Genomic DNA, 24,706 nt, shown 5'->3' with positions numbered 1-24,706 from the left:
GAAGCTTTCACTAGCCTGCTGAGATCGTTCACGCCATCGCTGTTCGGCTCGGAGTTGCCTGACAGCCGGTCGACCAAATACGTCTGCAAATTTAGTCTTAAAAATGGACCAGGTTTGAATATCTGCCTCATGGTTGCGATACCAGAGGTTAGCCACACCGGCGAGATAAAAGATGACGTTGTTTAGCTTCGTCACATCGTCCCATTTGTTGTATACGCTCACCCGCTCGTACGATGTGAGCCAATCTTCCACATCGTTCTCGTCAGTCCCGCTGAAAATGGTCGGGTCCCGTTGACGAAGAGAGCCGGCACAGATGACAGCCTGGCCCACTTGTACGGCCTGGTGTTGGACGTCCTCAGGCATCGTGCGCGCCGGGAGAGCACGACTACGGAGCTCCAGGGCCGATGTTTTTACCCCGGCACCTCCACCACATGTAACGGGGGGTTTGTTACGAGGTACTGGGGCGACGGGAACGGCAACGGCAGCAGTCTGGGATCAGATCGGCAAAAGACACACAAGCGTAGCGCTGGCAAAAACTCTCGAGAACACTGTCACCTCGTCTTCGTCTTTTCAAATCATCAGACGCATCTTCTTCTTTAGCCTTACAATATATATATTGTTTAAATTCTGTTGTTATGTCTTTATTTTTCAACTTTTTAATTTTTAATTCTTTCTCTTTTTTTAAGTGCTTTTATTTTTGAATTTATAATGTTCCTTACTTTTTCAATTTTTTACCGTTTTTTGCATTGCGACGGGTTTATTATCAGTATGTCTTACGATTTTTATGCTGTGGACACTTTTCCAGTCGGAGTAGCATTAAATATTTACCCTGGCGTTTTTTGCTGACGACGCCGACGACATGAATATTTTCTTGGACGGCTGAGATATACAGCTGCTGTAAAACATATATGATTCGTAATACGGTTGAGAAGCCGCAAGGTAACGAACACTGTAGGAATTTAAAACAATGTCTTTCATTAGTGTCCTCTGCAACACATCCAAAAACAATATAACACTCTTGCGGTTAAAAAAACAGTGTTCACTGGTTTCAAGTATATTGCAGAGACGACAGTTAATAGAAGGCACAAAAATGTTGTTTCTACCGAGCCACGTGCTAACAGCTAGAACTTCGGTGTGTAATTTGGAGAAAAGCGTTTTGGTGCATGCAGGGATTGGCATCTTGCACACTCGCGCTAACACATCACGGCTGTTCAGGCCAAATTACACAGAACGATACAATGGTGGCGGAAGGAGCATCGTTATTAAATCCCTGTTCAGACTTTTATGATGAACAAAAATAAGTACTCGTTAGAAATAAGAACTTTCAGAAACCGCACAGAAACACAAAATTCCTGCATAAAGCCCAGTAAAGAGGTGCGATCAGTAATGTTTAAAGATACCGCGAAGTTTGGACACAGGGTCAAGAAATTAACCTCCAAGAATGCTATACTAATCGGATGGGAACAATTGTTAAAAAGAAGAAACGCTCAACTAACTGTCTCACATACAAGTGAACTAAGCCCAATCCTCCTGCATAAACAGGCCGGAAAAAAAATATCACGTCTCATCGGCTCGGAATTGGATGTCCAAGTAAAAAAAGTCTGAAATATTCGATGAGAACGCTGGATGTAATGTCTAACGCAGTGCAAGACCTGGAGTGCGCAATAAATTTTTGTTGCCAGAAAGGTGTGGCACGTCTGAGCACGACCAAAAGTTGAAACTTGAAGATGTGGGAAGTCTGTGAATAACGTCCAAGGACCACGACAAGCTCTTTACAATAATGTGCACATGACTTCATTGCATGAAGTGTAAAGCCAAGATATTTAGGAAGCACAAATCACCATTCTATTTTGGCATAACGAAGAGGTGTTGAGCCCCATGAACCGAACCACAGGCGAGAACTTTTGAAGCGATTCGTCTGAGAGCCAGAGACGATGCCAGATTGATTTATTGTCGATAAAACTTTGTGGATGCTATGCTTTTCTATGGAAAAAAAGCAAGATCGTCAGCAAATGCAAGCACTTTGACCTCTTTACACAAAACAGAGAAGCCATGAATATTATTGTTACACAGAACACTGACAAAGCGGCTCCAGATAGAGGGCAAAAAGCAGCGGAGATGTCGGGCAGCCTTATCTTACAGAAGAGAAGATAGACACAGGGTTTGAAAAATGACCATTAATTAATAAGTGAGTCGAAGGATTGTTTTAGCAAAGTTTCACCCATTTTAGAATAGTAGACCCAACATATGCTCTAGAAGGGAAAACAGAAATAATTGATGAAAATGATCGAACACCTTCTCAAGATCGATCTCAAGCAAGGAAATCTGATCATGAGTAATTTTCGAGAATTGTACGCGCGATGTGTACATTACATTGAATTGAGCGGCATCTCGAATCGCTTGTTTGGTGAGGGCAAAACAGAACCAACATTGCAAACTGTAGGCGATTTCACAAAATATTAGCAAAAATTTTGTAATGCACATTTGCCACCTTGATGGGCCTATAGTCCACCACTGAGCGCCGCTTTTCTTCATCAGTACTTTTTGCATGTAAGACTGTGAGACTCCTTGTAAAAGACTGTGGAAGAGCCTCTACATGAAAACCCGTCATGAAGTGTTTTAGCAGTAGGATGGAGATAAGAATGAATTTAAGTGATTTATAATGTTCACTCGAAATTCTGTCAAGACCAGGCGTTTTTGGTAGAGGTAAGGGATTGATTGCTAGTTCTACCTCCTGATGTGTGAAAGCCGCTAATAACAGAACAGTCCTCTTCTGATAAAGCCGTCCGCAAAGATCTCAAACGCGCGATAGCATCCGAAATATGTTTATCAGGAGTACCAATAAACAACGGCGCGTAGTAGTCCACGAATACAGACATTACTTCGCAAGTACCTGTCACTAGAGTACCACTGAACATAATTTCCGAATTCTGTTTTGCAGTCGCATGACGGCGCTCATCAAGCGAAGCTAGTCGTGTCGGGCGTTCGCAATGTAACCCATGCTTGGTACGAGATCTGACTAGGACAACCCTGTGTCGTTCCGCATCATGCCTTTGTAACTCAATTTCAATACTAGCAATTTTATAAGCATATAAGCAAGCCACCTCACATTCCAATTCATAAAGGTTGCACAAGCTGCTGCTGAGTGCCTGCTCTTGATGCTTCTTGTAAAATGACTTAACAGAGCCGATTTCAATATCTATCGCACGTACATCCTGCTTGAACATTTCCAATGTGGAAAACAAGAGTAAGATTCCACAAAAGCAGGATTGCAGCAGCAAGCGCACGCGAATAATAAACGCTGGGTCATTCAAATGGATGTTTAACTTCCAAAGCTCCCAATGTGGCCTACATTATGAATGGTCTAGAAGAACTTTTTGTTGGGCTAGATGGTGCGTGTTGTAACAAAAGAACTGTAGCGCAACCGTGACGAACACAACAAAGGACCGCACAGGACTAGCGCTAGTCCTGTGTGGTTCTTTCTTGTGTTCATCTTGGTTCCGCTACAGTTCTTTTGTTATTATGAATGATCCTTGCCACCGAGCGGAGCAACCACCACACAATGATCAGAGAACGAAACCGGTATAATTTCAAGTGAAACGCCGCGGGATACTAGTGCACAATATAGATAAATCAAATCTGGGCAAGCGTGAGAGTGCTCCTGAGCGCGCGTGAATGATCGAGAAGCACGGCAGGTTGCTCCTACAGCGGTGAGCCCCGCATCTTCTATAACCCGCGACAAAACATGACCGCTCCTGTCCCTGCGGGCATCAAGACGGACGCGATCGATCGGGTCACAAACGCAATTAAAATCAACTTTAGCGCGACATGCCAGTCTGAGTCACGCAAACTAGCTATACTTTAAAAGAGGCTAATGCGATGGGGCTACATTATTGAACGTAGAAACTTTCATCAGTCACCACGGCTTCCAATCAGGTAGCAAATCGCAGCATATGGACCAGCCCTCGGCGCCGCGGTGTTGTAAGAAAGGCCGGAACAAGGAAGGCTAATTCGCAGAAATAAAAAAAAACACCGACAAGCCAACAGCATGTGTCACTGGGACGTTAAAATCTTCCAAAAAGGGCTGTAGTGCCCTTTCGGTCTCCTCCTCACTCTCAATCAGTCTCTCGGAAAACAACATCTAGACGTCAGCTGCGCATGAGTCCGCACAGTTGCCTCTTGCGAGACCTAATGCCATGGAAATTAAGCGTTGCGAATAATAACCCTTCGGAAGCCGCCACGATGAGTTGAAATAATCCTGTTTACAGTTCAATCCGCCGATCCGATCAGTAAATGGCGAAGCAGCATCTGAACCACCGCCAGGGCTCCTGGAGCGCGAACGCCGGCCCTTCTCCTTATACTTCGACGCTCGACGTCGGCGGCGGTGCTTCTGCCTGCTTGGTCGTCCTCGTCGACCGATTGAGAGGCGCAAGACGTGTGGCGCGTCTGGAGAGGCTCGTCAGCAGCAGCCAGTCCATCACCCGCTGGAACATGAACCTTGTCAGAAAGCTGCTGCTCAGGAACGGCCATAGACGTTGTGTACGCAGCGGCACACGCGTGGCCTTCTTCAGACACAATGACGTGGTCCTCACCAGCAGCTGGACACTGCGTCTCATACAAGGGCTGTGCTGCATCATCTTCCGCCTTTCTGTTGGCCGCCATAGGACCCTGTCGGTCGTGAACAGCCGGTGGAGTAACACTGGACGTTTCGGCCACGACGGCGGCAGGAAGATCTTAAGTCGCGCCGAGTACTTCCCTGGCGTCCATGATATGCTCCTGCAATGGGTCATCAGGGGGCCGGATGCGATGCCGCAACTTATCCTCATATGTCACCACTCATTCTTCGGCTGTGTGGCCGAAGAACCGGAAATCTCCACAGCGCGGCGTTTTACAATGGCGACGAATGTGCCCAACGCGATTGCGGCGAAGAAAAAGGGGTGGGCGTCCAGGGTTAAGGACAACGCTGTGCACACCACACATGGTCAGGAGATGCGTAACGTCGGCAGTGCTGACTCCTTCAGCAAGGGACAAAGTAGTATCCCGTCTAAGTGTCCGCATTTGCTTTATGCCTGGAAATTTCCAGGTTTCTCCGGAAATCAACGTGACTTTCCCCTGCACCTAAAGTCTCTCGCGTATAAACGCGTCTTACAAGCGTTCAGGAAACCACAGGAGTTTCATTAATCACGTTTTTTCGGGTCCATGACAAAACAGCGCCGGTACTTCAAGAGCAAGTCGCCACAAGAGAGGAACTTTTCTTTAGACTATGCCGATTTGCAGGACAGCATCCAGACATGAGACCGATAGAAGCAATTTCTTTAAGTATACAACAGTCCGCAAGGGTCGTGTTAAAGGGACAGTGCGAATTCTACCATTTTTTTGTTAGCAAAATCTGGTAGTTCGGCAATTCATGACTTTGTTGCAGCTTGTCCGGGAGCGAAAGATGCATTTATTTCAAAGAAATTTGTATTCCAAGTTTAAACGTTTTTCCCGCCCTCGCATTCAAACTCGGCGCACTCTTATGACGTCATGGAGACTTATGACGTCACAGAACAAAGTGACGTGAAACGTGATGTAAACGCAGACTCTGTAATATCTGGCGGCTAGCCGTGCGGTCTAGCAGCGGCCGAAATGAAAGCTACCGCCGGCGCACGTTGAAGGCATCTATCGGAAATACTTGCTGTTGGGCTAGTGCTTTCATCATAAAGTTTAATGGCGCAAGGCGCTCTTTCTGTCTCTGTGTCTTCCTGTGTTCGTTCCCTTGCGCCACTCAACTTTATGCTTCTATCGGGGGTCGCTACCGTCGCTTCGTTTACGTTTGGCCGGCGTCTTACGATGGATCCCGTTCCCGACCTCGCCAACGAAGCTTTCGCCTAAACTCCGGCCTGCATTTTAGCGACCTCTGCCTCACCGAGCGTGCGATGGTTTTGAGGGAGCACGGTTAGGTTAGGCGCCGGCGGGTCGTTTCCCCCTTCCTCACTGAGCAGCCATTGCAAATTAAATATCTTCACCCCAATGCGGGGAGTCGCGACGAGCCAGGACAAGGTCAGCACGTGGCGCCCATCGGAAGCTGGCCGAGGCTTTGGGGCCAATGTATTACGATTCCTTGAAAGGCACTGTTGCACGGTGCAGCAGGTGGCGTCGAGGTTGCAAGGACCAGGTTGTTTTTCTTTTTTGCCACAAAATCGGATGGGTGCTCAAGGGCGCTCGCGTTTAAAGTTGGAGGCTTGAAAGCAAAACCGATGAACGACGCTTCAACGGATTCCGCGCGTTTGTGGAGGTACGGGGTCCACTCGATCTGGTTCCCTCGCCCACTTGCATGTCTATCTGCATATGTGTACTGTAAATAAATTAAATTAGCCGAGACCCGAAGAGAACAGCTCCGCCCAACTGCCGAAGGTATTAAATGGAGCCGCAAACAAACGAGTTGGAGAATGGCGGAGTCACGGTCTCTGCAGGTTCCGAATCTCTTTTAAAGCGAAAGCTTTACTGTCCGCGAACTTGTTATTTCGCCGTAGCGGTGCTCCGAGGAGGCACATGAGGTCACAACGCGCGCCTCGCAGCGGAGCCGAACCGGTCTAGCAGGGCCAGCGGCGGCTGGCGCGCTCGGCGCGAAATAGAGACGCGCTGCAAGTCTCTGCCAGTGCGCTCAGAGCGTGCCGAAGCCGCCGAACGCGTCGGCGGTCAAGCGCAGTTGGGGTATAGAGGGTCTCGCTTTGGCCTACGTGACGTCGCCGTGAAGCTCGCGCGCGCGCATTACGCCGGAGTATAAACGCGCCTTAACAGAGCTTTTGTTTAACCGCGAACCAACGTATTCAGTGGGGGAATCGATTTGGGAGCCACTAAAACCCCCGCACATTCACAGAATAAAAAAAAGCCCTGTGACGAGGCTCGGATTCGAACCAGGGCCTTTTGGCCTTTGAGGTGGAGACGCAAATCACTACGCCACGATGGCTCTTCTGTTGCGTTTATTGCCTGTTCGGGTAGTTTACAACAGATAACAAACATGTTCTGCGCTACATTCTCACACATCAAGACCGGACATGCGTTTCACTAACGCGAGAAAACCAAAACAGTTTCAAATAACACAATTCTCCCATCAACTCGATAACCTCATCTACAGAACATAGCTCATTGTACACTTCACGCAGCTTAAATATGTTTTCTTTGAAGTAATCTCGAACACACCGCCCCTCTTCATCGCAATGTGGTAAAGCCATCCTGCTTCGCCAAATGCTGTGCAGGCCAAGAAGGAAAACTACATCGTATTAATAAAGATCCGGCACAACGTCCAGAAATCGTATCCCATACGGCGTCAAGGGTAAGTCTTTATTGTACGCTGGAGCACGTTCCAAAAGAGCAGTGCATCCCAGCAATCAATAAATACGTGTTCTATTCACTCTGGTTTGCGACATAACAAGATGTCAGCACCCCATGGTGAAAACAACCCCTTCTCCTCCATCCATGTTTTACATGGCAACGTAGCAGTGTGCAACTTGAAGAAGAGCGTCTTCAGACCCGCTGGCACCACAATTTTCCTTACTCTTTTTAAAACATTTCCTCCTTGGCCTCCACTATATAAATATCGATATATTGACTCAGGGAAGAAAAAGCCAAGCAAATTTTTTAGCAATTTCTTACGCGTGGCATTTGAAAAGTATTCCACATTGAACAGAGCGTTCAGAAACCGGAAAGAAAAGACCCCTTCTTTCGAAAATCTACTTGCACTCTATCGCATCCCGTCTACAGTGGAAATAACATAGTTTGGCAAAGCCGAAGAAAGCCACACTTGAATAAAAATCTGCAGGAAAGTGTCGCGTTGATCTCGAAGAAACATAAATCTTGACAACACCTGCCTCAGGTACAAGTGTGGCAAAGAAAGACTTCCTATTCTCATACGCAAAAATAAATTATAACGTTTAGTCCTCTCTCTTGAGGACTGCCAAACAAAAACGGCGAAGAGACGATGAAACTTATAAAGGCTAAGTCGAGAGCATGAAAGGACCTGCAACAAATAGCACAGTTTTGAAACCAGGTATACACTGTATATGTTTGTCCGCACAAATATAGGCAGCTCCTTTCCCGACAATTTCTTTGTACGCGTGAACAGTTCTTGAGTTTTCTACTTTCACCAGTCATCGTTATCTCGATACTTGTCAAGAGGAACATCTAGGTACTTGTAAAGGAGCTGTGACCATTTTACACTTGCATGAAACAAAGGTGCTGATGTACAGATTCTATGTTAAAGGCCCGCACTTTTGTCCCGATTAACAACGCTATTGGTTACATCACAAAACCTGCGTACAACCGAAATCGCATGTTCTATACTGCTGTGATCGCTACAAATAATTGCCACATCATCGGCATAAGCCAAGACTTTAATTTCACATGCTTCTAGTTCAAAACCACGAATATAGTTGTTATTTATTACATTCCGGCAAAGTGGCTCTAGGTACAGAGCGAAAAGTAACGGTGACCATGGGCAGCCTTAGCTCACGGATGCTCTCACGGCAAATTTGTGAGCTCTTGGTTAACAACCAGATTCGTGGTACAGTTACTATAAGCCATTTTAACCCCTTTTAAAATTACTTCCCCAACACAGGCCTGTTCGAGGATTTTGAAAAGAATGTCATGACATACACGGCCAAAGGCCTTCTTTAAATCAATCTGCAACATCGCGACTCGCCTAAAGTCAGCGTCACACCGTTCCATTATACTTCGAGTGACATGAACATTCGTGAAGATGGTCCGCCCTTGAATTCCACACGTCTGATGGGGGCCAACCAAGATGTTCATAACTGACTGTAAACGTTTGGCTAATACTTTCATGAAAGCATTGACCATGAATAAAGGCGCATCTAGTGATTGCACTCTTCCGATGAAGAAGTCTCCACGCTTTCGCATAAAGTGACTTAACAGAGGGCCATCAACATATTTTATCTTAACTGCCCTGTATCTTGTCTCCCTTCCCTGATAAACGATTTCTGTTAAGTACTTCGAAGTTGACTGGCACAGCCGGGAGCGTTTCGCCGGGCAAGCGTACGGAGACAAGTGCTCTTTACACTGCTGTCTTCTACGATCACCGAACATCGTGCCATCATAGTTTTTCATCGACCGTGGCGATCATCTGACCAGCCTTAACAGGCTCCTTCAAATGTTAACTAGCACTTGAAGCGGCACTTCGAGTTCATCTGCTGTTCGGCGCTTGTAAATCGAGGCGCGTGAAAAACAAAGCTATGGGGAACGCAAAGCTCATAAACGCGAAGCGCCGTAACAAACCGAAACCCTCCTGGCCGCCTGTGGCGCCATAAAGCATCGGTTTTCTTTGCTTCCAACATTCAGGATGTCTTTTGTCTGTCTTCATTGTGTGACAAAAGTGCACTATCGGTTTTAAACGAAAAATTATTTTAATATTAATCCACGCAACCTTCCTTTGTCAGCCTCAGAGATTACTGGCGTCCCTATAGTAGAGAAAATTTCTCCAAGGTTTTGTTCTATGACGTCACCACGCTTGTACTTGCGAGATTGGCCTGTGGCGGCGATACCTGTATTTTGGTTTTTGCTATTTTCTACCTTACAAGAGCTTTGTTTTTAGTATGAATGGCGTTTTTGTGAGCATTCTAACGATACAAGCCAACTTAAATTTCTCCTCAGTGTCCCTTTAAACAGGGACACATTCGCGCTGCGCGTTGCACAACGTCGTTGCCTTCAGTTACTACTACTATCGAACTATCATACACATTCTCGCGCGTGGTGCAATGCACATCGCCGCCGTCATTAAATAATCCTACTATCGAAGAAATATAGTCCACAGACGGGCAGACGGCCCAACAAAGGAAAACAGTGAGCTTGCAGAGATTGAGACACCGACAGAGCTGCGCCTAAATTTCGCATTATGGGAAACCGCAATTCGTTCTTAGAATTTTTTACATAAGGAAATGGCGCAGTAACTGTCGTACATCTCTGTGCAACAGTCACTGTGCGCCTTAAGGGAAGAGGTAAAGGGTCTGGGAAGAAATACAATTGAAGGTACATATGCCGCCGGTTTGAATCTCTGTCTCAAGCTAGCCTCCAACTTGACTAGCACATATAAGCTATATGCATTGAGAAATCATATGACACCACTCGAAACGCCGTACGACTAATTGTTGCTTCACAGTTTTGGTACGGCTATAGTAGGGAAAACTGGCGCCACATTGAGGTCGGCCGGTGGGGCGGTATATAGAAACGAACGACGCGTGTAAAGCAGCCACGCTACCTCGTCGTCGCAAGCGCAATAGAGCTTAAGATAAGCGGCAGTTCGTGTCCTTAGGATAAGGATTGCGGCATGGGCTGGCACAAACGTCCCTTACTACTGCTTAAAGAAAAATGACTAACGTTTCTGATGTGCAGCGTAATGTGTGTAAAGGCGATAGATGTTAGGCGGGTTACGTATGTGGTGTGCACTGGTTTTATACACATGGCCTTTCGAACAGTTTCTCTTATGACGAAAAAAACCCAGTATGACGCAAACGTTATAAGTTTTCTTGCTGGCAGTGCTTCTCAGAGTAGCATGCTGAGAAATCACAAAAAAATTGTATATTTTGTTTTGCAGTCAATGAAGTCCGTAGAGCGCCGGATCCCACCACTGCACAGAATTGGCTGCTTCTTACTCGACATAATTACGACGACATGAAGTTTTATTCCGGTCGATTTTGGCTAGTATTCTAACCATGCAGCCCTGCAGATTTTTACTTCATTATCTTCATTTGAAGAGTTTGCCTCGCGGGCCCTATTTCGGCTTTCAAAAAAGCTGTCGCACTAACAAGGGACACGTAATCAGAGCAAAATTGTATTTTAAAAAATAGACAGGAAAATGCTTCTTCTGTGTAACGGCCACACTGCGTCCAAATTGCAGAAGAAATAGCTGAAAAATTATGCGTTCGATTACGGTATTCTTTACCACATGAACGTTCGATTTTACTTCAGACGTGCAGTTATTTAATAAAGAAAAAATAAAAGGCTTTCTGGCACTTTTATATACTTGCAATTTTTCTGTGTGCGTTTTGTATAACAAATTACCTCGTGTATTTAAAAAGCTTGATTTTTTTTACTACTGTGCAAAGTGTTCAAACCAATATTTTTTTTTCCTGCTAATTGCAGCCTGAGTGATCTAAACAAGATATTTAAAAAGAAACGTGAGCTAAAAAATATGTTAGTATTTCGTTGCCTTTGGCCTATTGCTGCAGAGACCGATTTTGTTGAGTGCCTGCAGTCACATTTCTGTATTTCTTCACTTCGTCACAAACAAACTTCCAAACTTTTAAGCGTGAACTTTCCCTTTCCTGACTCCAATATTATTTTATAATTCTAAAAAATTTTTGACCTATGGTGAAAGAGCTAGACAGATTGCAGACAATCTTTTTTGTGGTCAGAAATGAAATTTTTTTGTGCTGTGTACAACACCATTTGGCACGAGAACCACCTTCAAAGTAGCTCACTGCATTTCACGGCTTGTATATTGGGAATAAAAAAATCATAATATTGCAATTACTGTTACAAAGTATCATCATTAGATATTTCATTTTTTTATGGAAAGAATTCAGCACAGCACACCTGCTAATAAAATTGCTGTTCTCTATTTTTCTGACACCTATCGAATTATATAGGGCCGTATGGCGGCTTTTTTCCGGCATTTGATGAGTCCGTTACGTTCAGTACATTCACGTTGCACTATCTGGGCCACATTTTTGTATTGTTTCTTTTTCTATGCAAAAAAATGTTTAAATGAGTGTGCATTACAACTGGTGGCCTGGAGCAGCAAAAGTACATACAAAGAAATGGGGGAAAGCCATTGTCACAAACTGCATGTAGCGTTTCAAAGCGACAGCATTAGAGTTGACGTCACACCAAAACACCGCCAACGACCGAGGCGAATTTTTTGATTGGTCGACAGATATCACATGGCCTTGTGATGCCATTACATGCCCTGAAAGGCCACTTTGATTGGTTGTGAGAGGTCACGTTACCTTTGACGTATTTAGAACCTGCCCGCCATGTTCTGAGCAACCTAGTCATTGGACACCAGCCTTGATAGGGAATCAGAGTGAAGAATCAGAATAAAAAGTGTGGTTTATACGATTGTTGGTACCATCAATATCAGAAACCTGCTACAGAAGCTATCCGTCTGAATAGGGCGGTTGATGGGTCGAATATCGCAAAGATACCGATGCAGACACGCACAGAATTTGTAACAGAAGTTGCGACAAATAAAAATTGTACTGCTATCGCATTCAACGTTTAGGGTGACATAAGGGGCCCCAAAGTTTGATTGCACGCACCGCTTTCAGGAACACAGAAAGCGAATGACCTTTTTGTTGGCAACAGTTGCGCACCTGACTTGCACCAGCCTTCCTTGTCGAAGAGGTTGGCGGTCTCTGTGGGTCTCTTGTAGTAGCCTCGCACTACGGATGGGCCCCTGAAGCAAATCTCCCCAGTTTGCTGTGGGCCAAGTTTCTCGCCAGTTTCCACATCTACCACCTGCGAACGCATGAAAACAAAGACGCATTTCTGCTGAAATATTAGTATAGCGTTACGCTATATTGCTAATATAAAACTATTTAAATCCGTCCTTTACACTATAGAAGTGTGAGTATCTGCCTTCATACCCATCAGATATTCACGCTTGATGCAGGAATTCAGGGCATATCTATCTTTGTCATTGCTCATGGATAGATTCCATTTTACTCTGCTTTTGCATGTTACTCCAAAATCTTCATGAGGACGGTATACGCTCGGTTGATGCGGGTAAATTAAGAATCTTGCTACGTTGAGAGCGGCTTGCACAAGAGAAGAGAGAGAAAGACGTTTAATGGAAATAATTCTTGAGCGAGCCTTCATTCCAGGAGCCCGTAAAAAAAAAGATTTCCCGGGAGCGCTTTGAAACCTCGTCATCTGTGGCCTGGCCGACGGTTATGATGAATATGTGTTCGTGTATAATCTAAGGCTGCAAGAATTCAACACACTCAGATTCAGCAGGCCATCCTCATCTGACTCCGGGGCCCTTGGACGGTCCACAGCCTGGTGCTTTTCGTAAGACGCGCGGAACGAACAGTACTTTAAACTTGAGATTAGATAACGCGTTTGGGGAATATAAAATTGATTCATGCGTTTTATGATGTGTTCGCCAAAGGTATTATCACGCCGAAAAGCCATCCTTATGCCTTTGAAAACGAATCTTTAAAAATTACTCGGTGACTTCTCTCAGATACTTTCTATACGCATTTAAAGTACTAAAATTTACATCTCATTTCACCAGTGGTCATTCACACATGGAGCTACCAAGAGCTCTAAGATTTCCACGTATAACTTAGTAAAATGTCTGGTAAAACTAATCTTCAACGCCTCCCCCCTGAAAAAGAAATACCGAAAAAAATTTACTGACAGCAACAGCCTATTCATTGTTCTGATTGCTAATATTTTCATTCTTTCAATAAGTAATGAGAGCGATGATTTTGGAAGAATTGCGCCCAGCAATCGCAAAGAATGCCAGTGCCTCTCATTTGAAGAAAATACGGTCGTCCCAAGCAAATAAATAATTAAACTGCAGCGAGTAACCGACTGGATAGCACTAAAAGCAAATGGCAGGGCTGAAGAATGAGCATCGTTAAAGCCAAATCATCGACCGCATCGACGACACACTGGACCGCCTCTGCAACGCCAAATATTTCTCATCGATGGACCTCAGAGCGGCTACGGGCAAATTGAGGTCGACAAAAGAGATCGCGAGAAGACAGCATTCATAACTCCGGATGGGCTGTTTGAGTTCAAGGTGATGCCATTTGGTCTCTGTTCCGCACCAGCGACGTTTCAGCGAGTAATGGATACAGTGCTGGCAGGCCTGAAGTGGCAGATTTGTCTGGTATATTGAGATGACGTCGTTGTCTTCGCCTCGAACTTTGAAGAGCACCTCAAAAGACTTCGAACAGTACTAGACGCAATCAAGTCGTCTAACCTAACCTTGAAAGCAGAGAAAGGCCACTTTGCCTACGAAGAGCTGCTGTTTCTAGGCCACATCGTTAGCAAGGAAGGAGTACGCCCAGACCCGCAGAAAACAGCTGCTATTGAACAGTTTCAACCGCCGGCCGATAAGAAAGCAGTGCGCAGATTTCTCGGACTATGCGCATATTACCGACGATTTGTGAAAAACTTTTCGCGCATCGCCGAGCCCCTGACCCAACTGACGAAGGCAGACGTGCCGTTTAAATGGGAAGCGCCACAAGCAGAAGGCTTCAAGGAACTTCAGCGTCGTTTACAGTCCCCACCGATCCTTGCGCATTTTGATAAAAACGCCGATACTGAAGTTCATAACGACGCAAGCAGCGTGGGACTAGGCGCCGTTCTCGTTCAAAAAAGTGACGGGCTGGAGAAGGTCATCGCACAAGCTAGCCGTTCCCTTTCCAAGGCCGAGGCTAACTATTCGACAACTGAGAAAGAGTGTCCTGCCATCATCTGGGCTACGTCGAAATTCCGCCCCTACCTCTACGGACGGCGGTTCAAGGTGGTCAGCGACCACCACGCGCTCTGCTGGCTTGCCAATTTGAAGGACCTCTCTGGCCGACTTGCTCGATGGAGTCTGCGTCTCCAGGAGTTTGACGTCACCGTCGTGCACAAGTCCAGACGCAAGCACTCTGACGCCGGTTGCCTCTCACGAGCCCCTGTAGATGCACTGCCGCCGGACGACGATGAGGACGCCTTCCCGGGAGCCATCAGCCCCAGCTCTTTTGCTCAGCAGCAACGCTCGAACCCCGACCTAGAAGGCCTTATCGAGTACCTGGAAGGCAAGGTTTCTTCACCCCGCTTCATTCAAGCGAGGACTGTCTTCCTTCTGTGTACAGAATGAGGTCGTTGTGAGGAAGAACTTTACAGCGAACAAAACAGCCTACCTCCTTGTTGTACCTACTTGTCTCCGCGAAGACGTTCTACAGGCTTCACACGACGAGTCGACAGCTGGACATCTCGGGTTTACTCGCACCCTCCGCCGTATTCAAGACAAGTATTACTGGCCCCGACTGTCTACCGATGTCGCACACTACGCGAAAACCTGCCGAGATTGTAAGCGACGAAAGAATCCTCCCACACAACCAGCATGATTTCTGAACCCCATTGAACCTCCCTCAAGGCCCTTTCAGCAGATTGACATGGAGTTGCTTGGCCTTTTTCCAACGTCAACATCTGGAAATAAGTGGATCAACATATCGACCGACTACCTGACCAGCTACACCGAGGCGAAAGCCCTACCGAACGGAACAGCAGCAGAAGTCGCCAAATTTTTCTTGGAGTGCGTTCTTCTTCGACACGTCGCCCCCGATGTGCTCATGACGGACAGAGGAACAGCAGAGGAACAGCATGCGCACAGAAAATGTACGAAAACTTGCAGTGCAAATGGCCCGTCTGAGTGGCTATGGGCGTACCAAAAGGCTACTTATTGGTGTAGCTGAGACATGTCCGAACTATGTAAACGGGAAACGCGAGCTTTCACTGGAAAAGAGCAGTCAAGAAAAGGAGCCTTTTGCAGCCTTGTCTTGCGTTCAAGGTATCTCTCACAGGCTGAACAGGGCACGGCGAAGCCTCCAGAATGAAGCCTTCTGACCCGTTTATCCTATTTTTACAGGATTTCCTGTGCCATGCTTCAAAATTGGATCATGCCTCAAGTATGTGCTTTGTCGCTACCAGCTTTAAAGATCATCTTTCGCTGCTACCTGCGTGGAAAGCTGCTAACTGGGACGGACCTGTGCACGTGTTTTCTTCGCGGCTACTGCGCCAATGATTACGGACAGCACCAGCTACGTAAGCTCTGTCGACGTCGAGGCACTCTGTGGGCACGGCGAAGCCTCCACAATTCAACCCGAACAGGTCTCCACCCACTCTTTACGCTGATTTCCATGCGTAAGCAGACCCAGCGTTCCAAGACATCCAAGGACGGTACCACGATGGCGTCTCTCAAGCAAACACAGGCAGCTGGGCTCAACGGGCGCCTCTTCTCCGGCAGCGATCGAGCTGCGCTGCCGCTGGATAACAAGGCTGCTTTATGGCGCCCGAAAGAGACGCCAAAATGAGCTCAGAAAATATAATCGAGGTTCTCAAGCCAAGGCGAACCATGAACCTCAAGAACATTTTCCAGCACGGCGAGTTGGGAGCGGCTATTGCCCAGTACGTGGGAGGAGACACTGGCGTCGCGCTCAGCATATGGTCAGTCTGGACCCAGAACCTCGTCGTTTGTGGGACCCAACACATCGAAGCAGCCAATAAGCTGACTAAAGACTGACCTCAATACCGGAACGGACTCCCATCCATTTCAGGGCTACGTAAAGTTTAATGATAAGGTGTGCCGAGGTGTGATCAGGGTGCGGGCTGATGAGACGACGGCTTCCCTCAAGAACAAGGTGAAGTGGCACGAAGGTGAGAGCCTTTGTGCGCGAACTGGGAAAATCAAATATAGCGGCGCTCACCTTTGTGGGCCGCAAGGTTCCGCGCTACGTGCACTAAAATTGTGAATGCACGCTTGTGCGAGAATACAAACGGACGATCCCTGCATGCTTCCGCTGCGGGACCATCGGCCACCGGGTTGACAACTGCCCACACCCGGACATCGGAAGATGTGAATTTTGCGGGCAACATGTGTGTGCCTTCGAGCAGGGTCTTAACGAACATGACTGTACCCCATGCTGCATGATCTGCGGGCAAGCCCACCTGACTGGCTCCGCTGAGTGCAAGGGCAAGTTCCGGCGCCTCCAGCGATCGAGACCGCTAGCCCAGCAGCACCAAAGGGAGCAACCAAACAAGTCAAGCATGTCCCCTGAGAACAAGACGGTCAAGTCCGGCCAAGCGGCTAGGAAACAAGACAGCAGGAAACAACCACCTCACGCTTCCAAAAAGGCGAAATTCGGGACCCAATTGAACGCACTAAAAAACGCTAGGGCAGAGCCACCTCCTTCGGAAACAATGGAGGACGCGGATGAATCGGCGTCTGAGTGCTCGAGCGTCGCTCCGTTCTCAGGTGCTCCGCTCACTGCAAATCTGGAAAGCCGCATGACGGCTATTGAGCAAAATGTGGCTGATCACATGAACCAACTGCCAGCGAATATTACACAAGTCATCCAAACACAAATGCAGCAGCTGGTCACAACCATTACTCAGCAACTGACTGTGTCCGTTACGCAGCAAGTCACACAAAACATTAAAGCCTGGAGGCTAACCCAAAATTGATTAGGCGGGCAGGACCCGTAAGGGAAGTAGGCCGTCCATCCAAAATTTGCCGCGAAACTATTGAGGAAGAAAATCAGGATAACCCCCTCGCTACCATGCAGGGCACCAGCGCAGTGGGTGGGGTGAGCCAGCCAGCCTCTAGCCTTTATCATGGCTCAGGGCACTAAGAGGACACCTCGTAAAATAAAACAGGAACCTTTGGGCATAATACAAAGGAATTGTAGAAGATTTCGCGACCGCGCGAAACGAGCACACCTACGCCTTTACCTTGAAACATTGGACTTTCATGCCGCCATTGTCGCGCTTCAAGAACCTGGGGCATCGGCCAAATTTTCTGTATACAACACTTTTCAGCGGGACCCATCCATCTGTATTCTTGTACATAAGTCGTACACAGCACAGAAGGTAGACCTAGACATAGAGATAACATACTCTTACACTATGGTCACCGTGTTACCTCTGCGACGCTCTGACCCCCCTGTACACATATTGAACATATACTGTCCGCCCAAGCTCAAAAATATTACTTTCTCAGATATCTCCAGCCGGGCACTGAAGATAGCGCATCGGTACCCATTTTTGATTGTGGGAGATTTCAATGCCCCGCCAATAATGGGGCTACAAAAAGGGGGAGGCGCGAGGTAGAAATCTAGCGGAGCTTGTCTCTACACTAGGCATCACCCTCCAGACCGACCCAGCGCATCCCACACGAACGGGAAACTCTGTGACTCGGGACACGTGTCCTGATCTCACACTTTCCAAACACAACCAACACGTGCAATCGAACAACACGGAAGAGACACTAGGCAGTGACCACTGCATCATTAACACACTTATTCACACGCGGCCCCTCAAAAATCCCCTCACAAAAGCTCGACTCCCAGACTGGCAGGCTTTCAGAAAGTCCCTGCCCTCAGCCAACCTGATTAAAGATGGATACGATCAGTGGGCCCAAACACTTTTGACAACACTCAATCAACACGAAACACAGATAGAGACCACGGAAGACTGCCCGGCAGTGGACAACCATCTATTACATATCTGGGAAGCCCGCCGCAGCCTAACCAAACGTTGGAAAGGACAGAAACATAACAGAATACCCAAAAACCGCATCCTAGATCTCACTCCCAAAGTCACATGGATTGTGTATAAGATACCTATTTCATGTGGCAGGTCCTACGTGGGGCAAACTTGACGCTCCTTAAATGAACAGCTCCTACAGAACAGAAGAAATGGGCTCTCCCTGCAGGGTCCAGGGAATTTCGCGATCACTGTCTAATACATGAACGTGACAGAGCGCTTTAAAAGACAATAATCTTGGCTAGGACAAAAGAAAATTAGAAATGGGATGTCAGCGAGGTTTTACGAATGATTTCTCGCGTGAAAAGCGACTGCAAAAGTTACCCATCGGTTGCCCTCACCCAGAGGAAGATTGTCAGCTACACGTATGTATCACTAAGGCAGGGGTGATACGGTAACGCTGCAAACCTCCCAGCGGACTTTCACAAATACTTGTTTGGTTATTGGTTTCAGCTTTATTTTTATTTTTTCTATCAGCATAGTTAACTTCCATGTTGTCTTTTCTGAATCTTTTTATGCTTTTAAGATGCGTTTGTCTCCTGCTCTTGTTTCTTTTTTATCCACTAGAACGGAAGCATGTTTATATTAATAAATAAGGTCTCAGCAGATTGCGGCTAACCGTTCATGTTGTATTCGACTTTGTCTCGAACCTGGGCAGCGCATGCACGTCTTGCATATGATGATATTCCAAACAGCCGAAGCCCAAGTACTTCTTAACTTCTCGTCTTTCGGATAAGCGTTTATGATGGGGTGATCTAAAATCACGTGATTATTGACTATTCCTCCATCCCAGGAACTATTTACGTTCATTACTATACCATCCAAAGTTCTCCTTTTACAGAGAGTGCACCAGTAGAACATACCTTAACCACAAGTGACATTCCGGGAACCCCGACGTCATTTCCAGTGTGCGGCTTGCCAGTTCGTCCTTGGCCAGTTATGATGCCAAAAGCCTCGGTCATGCCATACACATGCAGCAGATTCTCTATTCCCACGAGGGCCTTGCGAGCCGCGTCGGCCACGGGTGTTGGGAGCACACTTCCGCTCACAGCAACGCCTCGCACGCTGGGTAGACAGCGCCCTGTGCGCTGCATCTCGCGCACAGTAGCTTGTAGTTGTCTAGGGAAAAAGAACGCCGCAGTCGCCTGCACAAAAGGGTAGTTACGGCGATTAGCCTGTGACGCCAGTAACACTTTCAAAAACCTCGAAGTAGCACGTGATGCCCCCCATCCCCTGCTAATACACTGTGAAAGACATCGACCACTGAAATTTTCAGTAATGGGATTGCCGCAGCCACACGGCTTGTTGAGTGAACTTAAAAGAATAGCAAGATGAGCGCTGCAGGTGAACGTGTATTTACGCGAGCTATGCAGGATCGCGTTGCGTATCTAAATACGGGACAGCAAGTTTCAAATTGTTTTGTGTTCAGTAAATGAGAATGCTTTCGGTTCTCAGTGGAGTGAAGTGGTACGCACGTCGATGTCAAAGAAGTGAAATTATGGCAGCTTCAGTTCAGACCCTCAGTACTGCAAAATGCGTTGATAAATAAGGAAGCTATTAAACCTAGGAAATCTAAGGACATTTCTTCGAAAAACAAGTCCAAGGTGCCAGATGTGGACAGATGCCGATTTGAATTCTAAAAGCTATAAATTTAATTTCCAGCTAAGCCCTCAAAGAAGCAGTGCGCTGCGAAATAGGATCTGCGAAAGAGAGGCTAATATCTCACAGCAGTGAAGCAACGAGTACTGAGAATACAACTTATGAATATTAATGTGGCCTCTTTTTATACGGCATCGTTAAAGCTTTCGCCACACCAGAACCTCGCTGATGTCGGTGTCAAAATTCTCGAACAGGTTAAGGCAGTGATGACGTCACAAGTGTCACGAGACCACGAAATACACATCACAGCACACCGCAAAATTAGCGAATCCATCCCCACCGGACGAGCTGGGAGACTGCGATAGTTAACATATCGCAACTGGAGAGGGCACGCGGAGCAGAGAGCGTCAGTGTCAGTTGGGCGGGCGGTGTTATTTGGTAAATAACTAACTAAAACAATTTATGACCAGGAGCAATATTTGAACCCGCTGTGGCGCCAGCATTAGAAAACTATGGCTACAACGCAGTCGAGCATTCCGCGTGTTTAACTCTCAGTCTCTCGAGCGGTGCTTTGGACGTCTTCGCCTTCATCTACTTCCATCCTTACTCGACTCAGTCCTAAAAAAATGCATGCGGTCACCTGCACGAGCAAGCACCACTTCAAACGCGTTGGTGGTGACGGTGAAAACATTGTAATGACAACTAAAACTTGCGATTTGTTCCTCTGTTCTTGGAGATTATTAGATCTTGCGGCCGTTCTAGCCCTTTCGGTGAGCTTCTGGTGAACTTTTGGGTCTGAGGTGGACAGCATTTCCTCCCGCTGTTTAGTCGTCGTGCTTTTATCATATCTGTATCGGAATATTTTGGCAGGCCCTTAGAATGTCCACCTCTATGCCACCGTGTGTGCACTGTGCCTCATAGTCTTTTCCGTAAGTAGTGTGAAGTCTCTTTGGTCATAAGTATGCGTTTATATACTTCTCAGAGTTAATTATTTTTCCTCATCTACATTCTGCAAGAAGGTACGCAGTCGTGCAGACAGGCAGGCATGCAGGTACGCAGGCATACAGGAGTGCAGGCAAGCAGGCAGGTGTGCAGGAGTGCATACATGCACACAGGCGTGCAGACAGGCCTGCCGGAATGTAGACAGGCAAGCAGGCACAGAGGCATGTAGGATTGCAGACAGGCGTGCAAACAGGCAGACATGCAGGAGCGCAGGCAGGCAGGCACGCAGGCACGCAGGCACGCAGGCATACAGGAGTGCAGACAGGAGTTCAGACAGGAACGCAGGCATGCAGACCGGCGTGCAGCCAGGCAAGCAGGCACGCAGGAGTGCAGGCAGGCGCACTCTCATGCAGACAGGCAGGCATACAGGCTTGCATACATGCAGTGTGGTGGTGGTAAACTTTAATAAACATTGAGCCATATCGTAAAATATTCTTGGAATACAGGAGTGCAGGCAGGCACACAGGTGCGCAGACAGGCACACAGGCATACAGGAGTGCAGGCAGACAGGTAGGCATACTGGCAGGCAGGCACGCGGGCATGCAGGAGTGCTGGCAGACACGCACGCACGCAGGCATGCCGGAGTGCAAACAGGCAGGCATGCAGGAGTGCAAGCAGGCAGGCAAGCAGGCGTCCAGGAGTGCAGGAAGGCATGCACACAGGCCTGCAGGAGTGCAGGCAAGCTTGAAGGCGTGCAGGCACACAGGTGGAGAGGCAGGACTGCAGACAGGCAGGCCTGCGGGCACGCAGGTGTGCAAACAGGCAGGCAGGCAGGCAGAGAGGCAGGCCAGTAGGCCCTGAGCTAGGCATGCAGAAGTGCAGGCAGGCATGCGCAGAGGACTGCAGCCAGGCAGGGACGTGTGCAAGAATGTAGGCAGGCAGTCCGGCAGGCAGGTACACAGGTATTAAGGAGTGAATGCAGGCACGCAGGCGTGCAACCACGCAGGCATTCATGCACGCAGGTGTGCAGATGTGCAGGCAGGCAGGCATACAGACAGAGAGGCAGGCAGGCCTTAAGGCCCGAAAGCAGGCACGCTGGAGTGCAGGCTTGCGGGCAAGAGTGCAGGCAGGCAAGCAAACGTAGAGGACTGCAGGCAGGCACTCAGACAGGCCCCAAGGCTTGAATACATACCAGAGAGGAGGCAGGCATGCATGCAGGCAGAGAAACCGGCACGCAGCCGAGCAGTCAGGCTGGCCTGCAGGCAGGCAGGAACATAGGCATGCAGGCAGGGAAGAATACATACGTGGAAACAGGCAGGCAGGCGTGCATGCACATTAGCAGTTCTGCAGGCAGACCTGCCTGCATGCACGCAGATAGGCACACATGAAGCAAGAGTGCAGGCAGGCACGCAAGCGTGCAATCAGGCAGGCAGCGCTGCAGGCACGCTGGCGCACAAACGTGCAAAAGTGCAAGCAAAAGTGTAGGCAGTCAGGCAGGAATGCGTGCAGGCAGGCACGCAGATGTGCAGTCACTCAGGCAGACCTGCAGGCGCACATGCCGGCAGGCACACAAGCGTTCAGGAGTGCAGGCAAGCTCGAAGGCTGGCCTGCACGCAAGCAGGTAGGCCTGCAGGCAAGCAGGAATGCACGAAAGCAGGTAGGCATGCATGCATGAGTGCAGGCAGGCAGGCATCCAGACAAGGAGGCAGACAGTCCTGCTAGCATGCAGGACTGCAGAGAGGCAGGCATGCATGCAGGAGTGTAGGCAGGCAGGCATCCAGACAGGGAGGAAGGCAGTCCTGCTAGCACGCAGAAGTGCGGACAGGCTGGCATGCGTCAGGACTGTATGAAGAAAAACATGTGTGCTGGACTGCAGGCAGGCACACAGTTGTGCTGGCATGCAGGAGAGCAAGCAATGAGGTGTACAGGCAGAGAGGCAGGCAAGCAGGCAGGCTTGCAGGCACGCAGGCAGGCTGGCGTGCAGGCGTGCAGGCAGGTAGGCCTACAGGCACGCAGGCATGCAGATGTGCACGCAGAGAGGCAGTCACACAGACAGCAGGCAGGCATGCGTGCAGGTGTACAGGCCGGCAGGCATTGCGTGCAGGAGTGCAGGCAGGTAGAAATTGCGTGCAAGAGTGCAAGCAAGCAAGCAGGCATGCATGCAGGAGAGCAGGCAGGCAGGAATGCTGGCAACCGTGCAGGAGTGCAGGCAGGCCCGCATGCAGGCATGCAGACAGGGAAGCAGACAGGGAGGCAGGCAGGCCGGCAGGCACGCATGCAGGCACGAAGGAGGGAAGGCAGGCAGGCTTGCGTGCTGGAGCGCAGGCAGGTAGGCATGCTTGGAGGAGTGGAGGCAATTGCGCAGGCAGAGAGGCAGGCACGTAGGCAGGCAAACACAGCAGCCAGGTGTGCAGGCAGAGAGGCAGGCACGCAGGAATGCAAACACACTGACGTGCAAAACAAGCAGGCACGCGGGCAAGCAGGCGTGCAGGAGAGCAGGCAGGCAGCCAGGCAGGCTTGAAGGCATCCACGCAGGCGTGCAGGCCTGATGAGGCGCCGGAAGGCGAAAAAGTAGGCAGGAAGTCCGGCCTGCAGGCATGCAGGCAGGCAAGAAGGCAGGCAGTCGGGCAGAGAAAGCTTGGCCTTTCTAGTAAATTAGGGTACATAGTGTTGCGAACGAGAAGACGACGAACTTTGCAGCGGCGCGGGCGGGAGCTCTCGATACAGGCCGTCAGCGCTATTAATATGCTGCCATCAACATCCATCATGCTCCATCTTCTTCGGCATACTTTCACGTAATAATATCTTCGACTTAAGGTTTTGTAATATCTTCGGACTGACTGCCAATTTTCTTCCAAATACTAAGGTAGTCTCTTGACCTTGTATACCAATTGTCTAGTCACCTCTTATTTGTTGATAGGTTCTGAAAATGGAACATCTCCCGGCTATTCTGCAAACCTTGTGCTTCGCAGGTTCCTGCGGCGGCAGCGTGAACGGGGAGTCAGAGATTCTTACCCTTGGTATCAATATGTTCGATCGTTTCCATCTCTTGCTTTCAGCGGCAGCAATCGTCATCAGTGGTATCAAGTTTTACAGGTAACATTTGGGCCTTTCCCACCCAGCCCTAACCTCAGAATGTAAAGGACGCCCTTTGCAATTGTCAAAAAGGGTTTCCTTTTTAATCTTAGATCGAGCTTTCCTACAGAGTTTTACCGTCTGCTTACGCAGCATTTTATTTTGCCATCGATTATTATCTGAGAATCGCACTTTCTTTTTCTATGTTTGTTTTGATTGGTGTCTTCCGTTCGATAATTATTTTTTATAGGAAGCCATCTAGTTGTTTGCTTCCGTGTAGTATCAATACTCGATCGGCATAGGCACCTGAAAATTTTTCCACGCGTCGTTTCTCAATGATACGCCTCAACTGTTCATCATACTGCATCTTACATTTTACCTCACGCTCTTGAAAGGTCGACCACACCATATCACCAAGAACGGCTTCATCAGTAGTGTTTCCATGTGCCTCCAAAGCAAGCCAACCGACTGTAGTCGGCTTTATGTCAAGTGCCTAATATGTGGCAGATCCTATGCACTCCACAGAATTTTGAAACTTTAAGCCTGCTACGACAGCACTTTCCCTGATTCCCCGAAAAACTTCATTATTGATATATCGCTAGAGCACGCGATTCCTCGCAACAGCTGTGTTTCTTTTTTACTTTTTATAATTTCTTCCTCTTTTTTCCTAAGATGTAGTCTCTGGCATCATTTATCCATATGCCAAAATACTTGAGCGCCGTAACTATACTTAGCTCTAAGTTTTGTAGCATGATTATACCAGGCT

The 24,706-nt window shown here is 48.1% G+C and overlaps 1 protein-coding gene across 2 annotated transcripts in view; it reads right to left on the bottom strand.

Annotated features, from left to right (window-relative positions):
- LOC144127947 (putative 4-coumarate--CoA ligase 1) overlaps window positions 1-24,706 on the bottom strand; it is a 160,479-nt gene that overhangs the window by 11,589 nt on the left and 124,184 nt on the right. For both annotated transcript variants that reach the window (XM_077660962.1, XM_077660963.1), the window contains 2 exons: window positions 19,188-19,469; window positions 12,372-12,516 (listed from right to left, as the gene is read on the bottom strand). In XM_077660962.1, coding sequence (XP_077517088.1) covers window positions 12,372-12,516; window positions 19,188-19,469 — 427 coding nt within the window. The remainder of the gene's footprint in view (window positions 1-12,371; window positions 12,517-19,187; window positions 19,470-24,706) is intronic.

This window comes from Amblyomma americanum, chromosome 4 (genome assembly GCF_052857255.1).
Source record: "Amblyomma americanum isolate KBUSLIRL-KWMA chromosome 4, ASM5285725v1, whole genome shotgun sequence".
In the NCBI taxonomy this organism is placed as follows: domain Eukaryota; kingdom Metazoa; phylum Arthropoda; class Arachnida; order Ixodida; family Ixodidae; genus Amblyomma; species Amblyomma americanum.
Note: the sequence above shows the minus strand (reverse complement) of the source record. Positions and strands in the feature narration are given on the sequence as shown.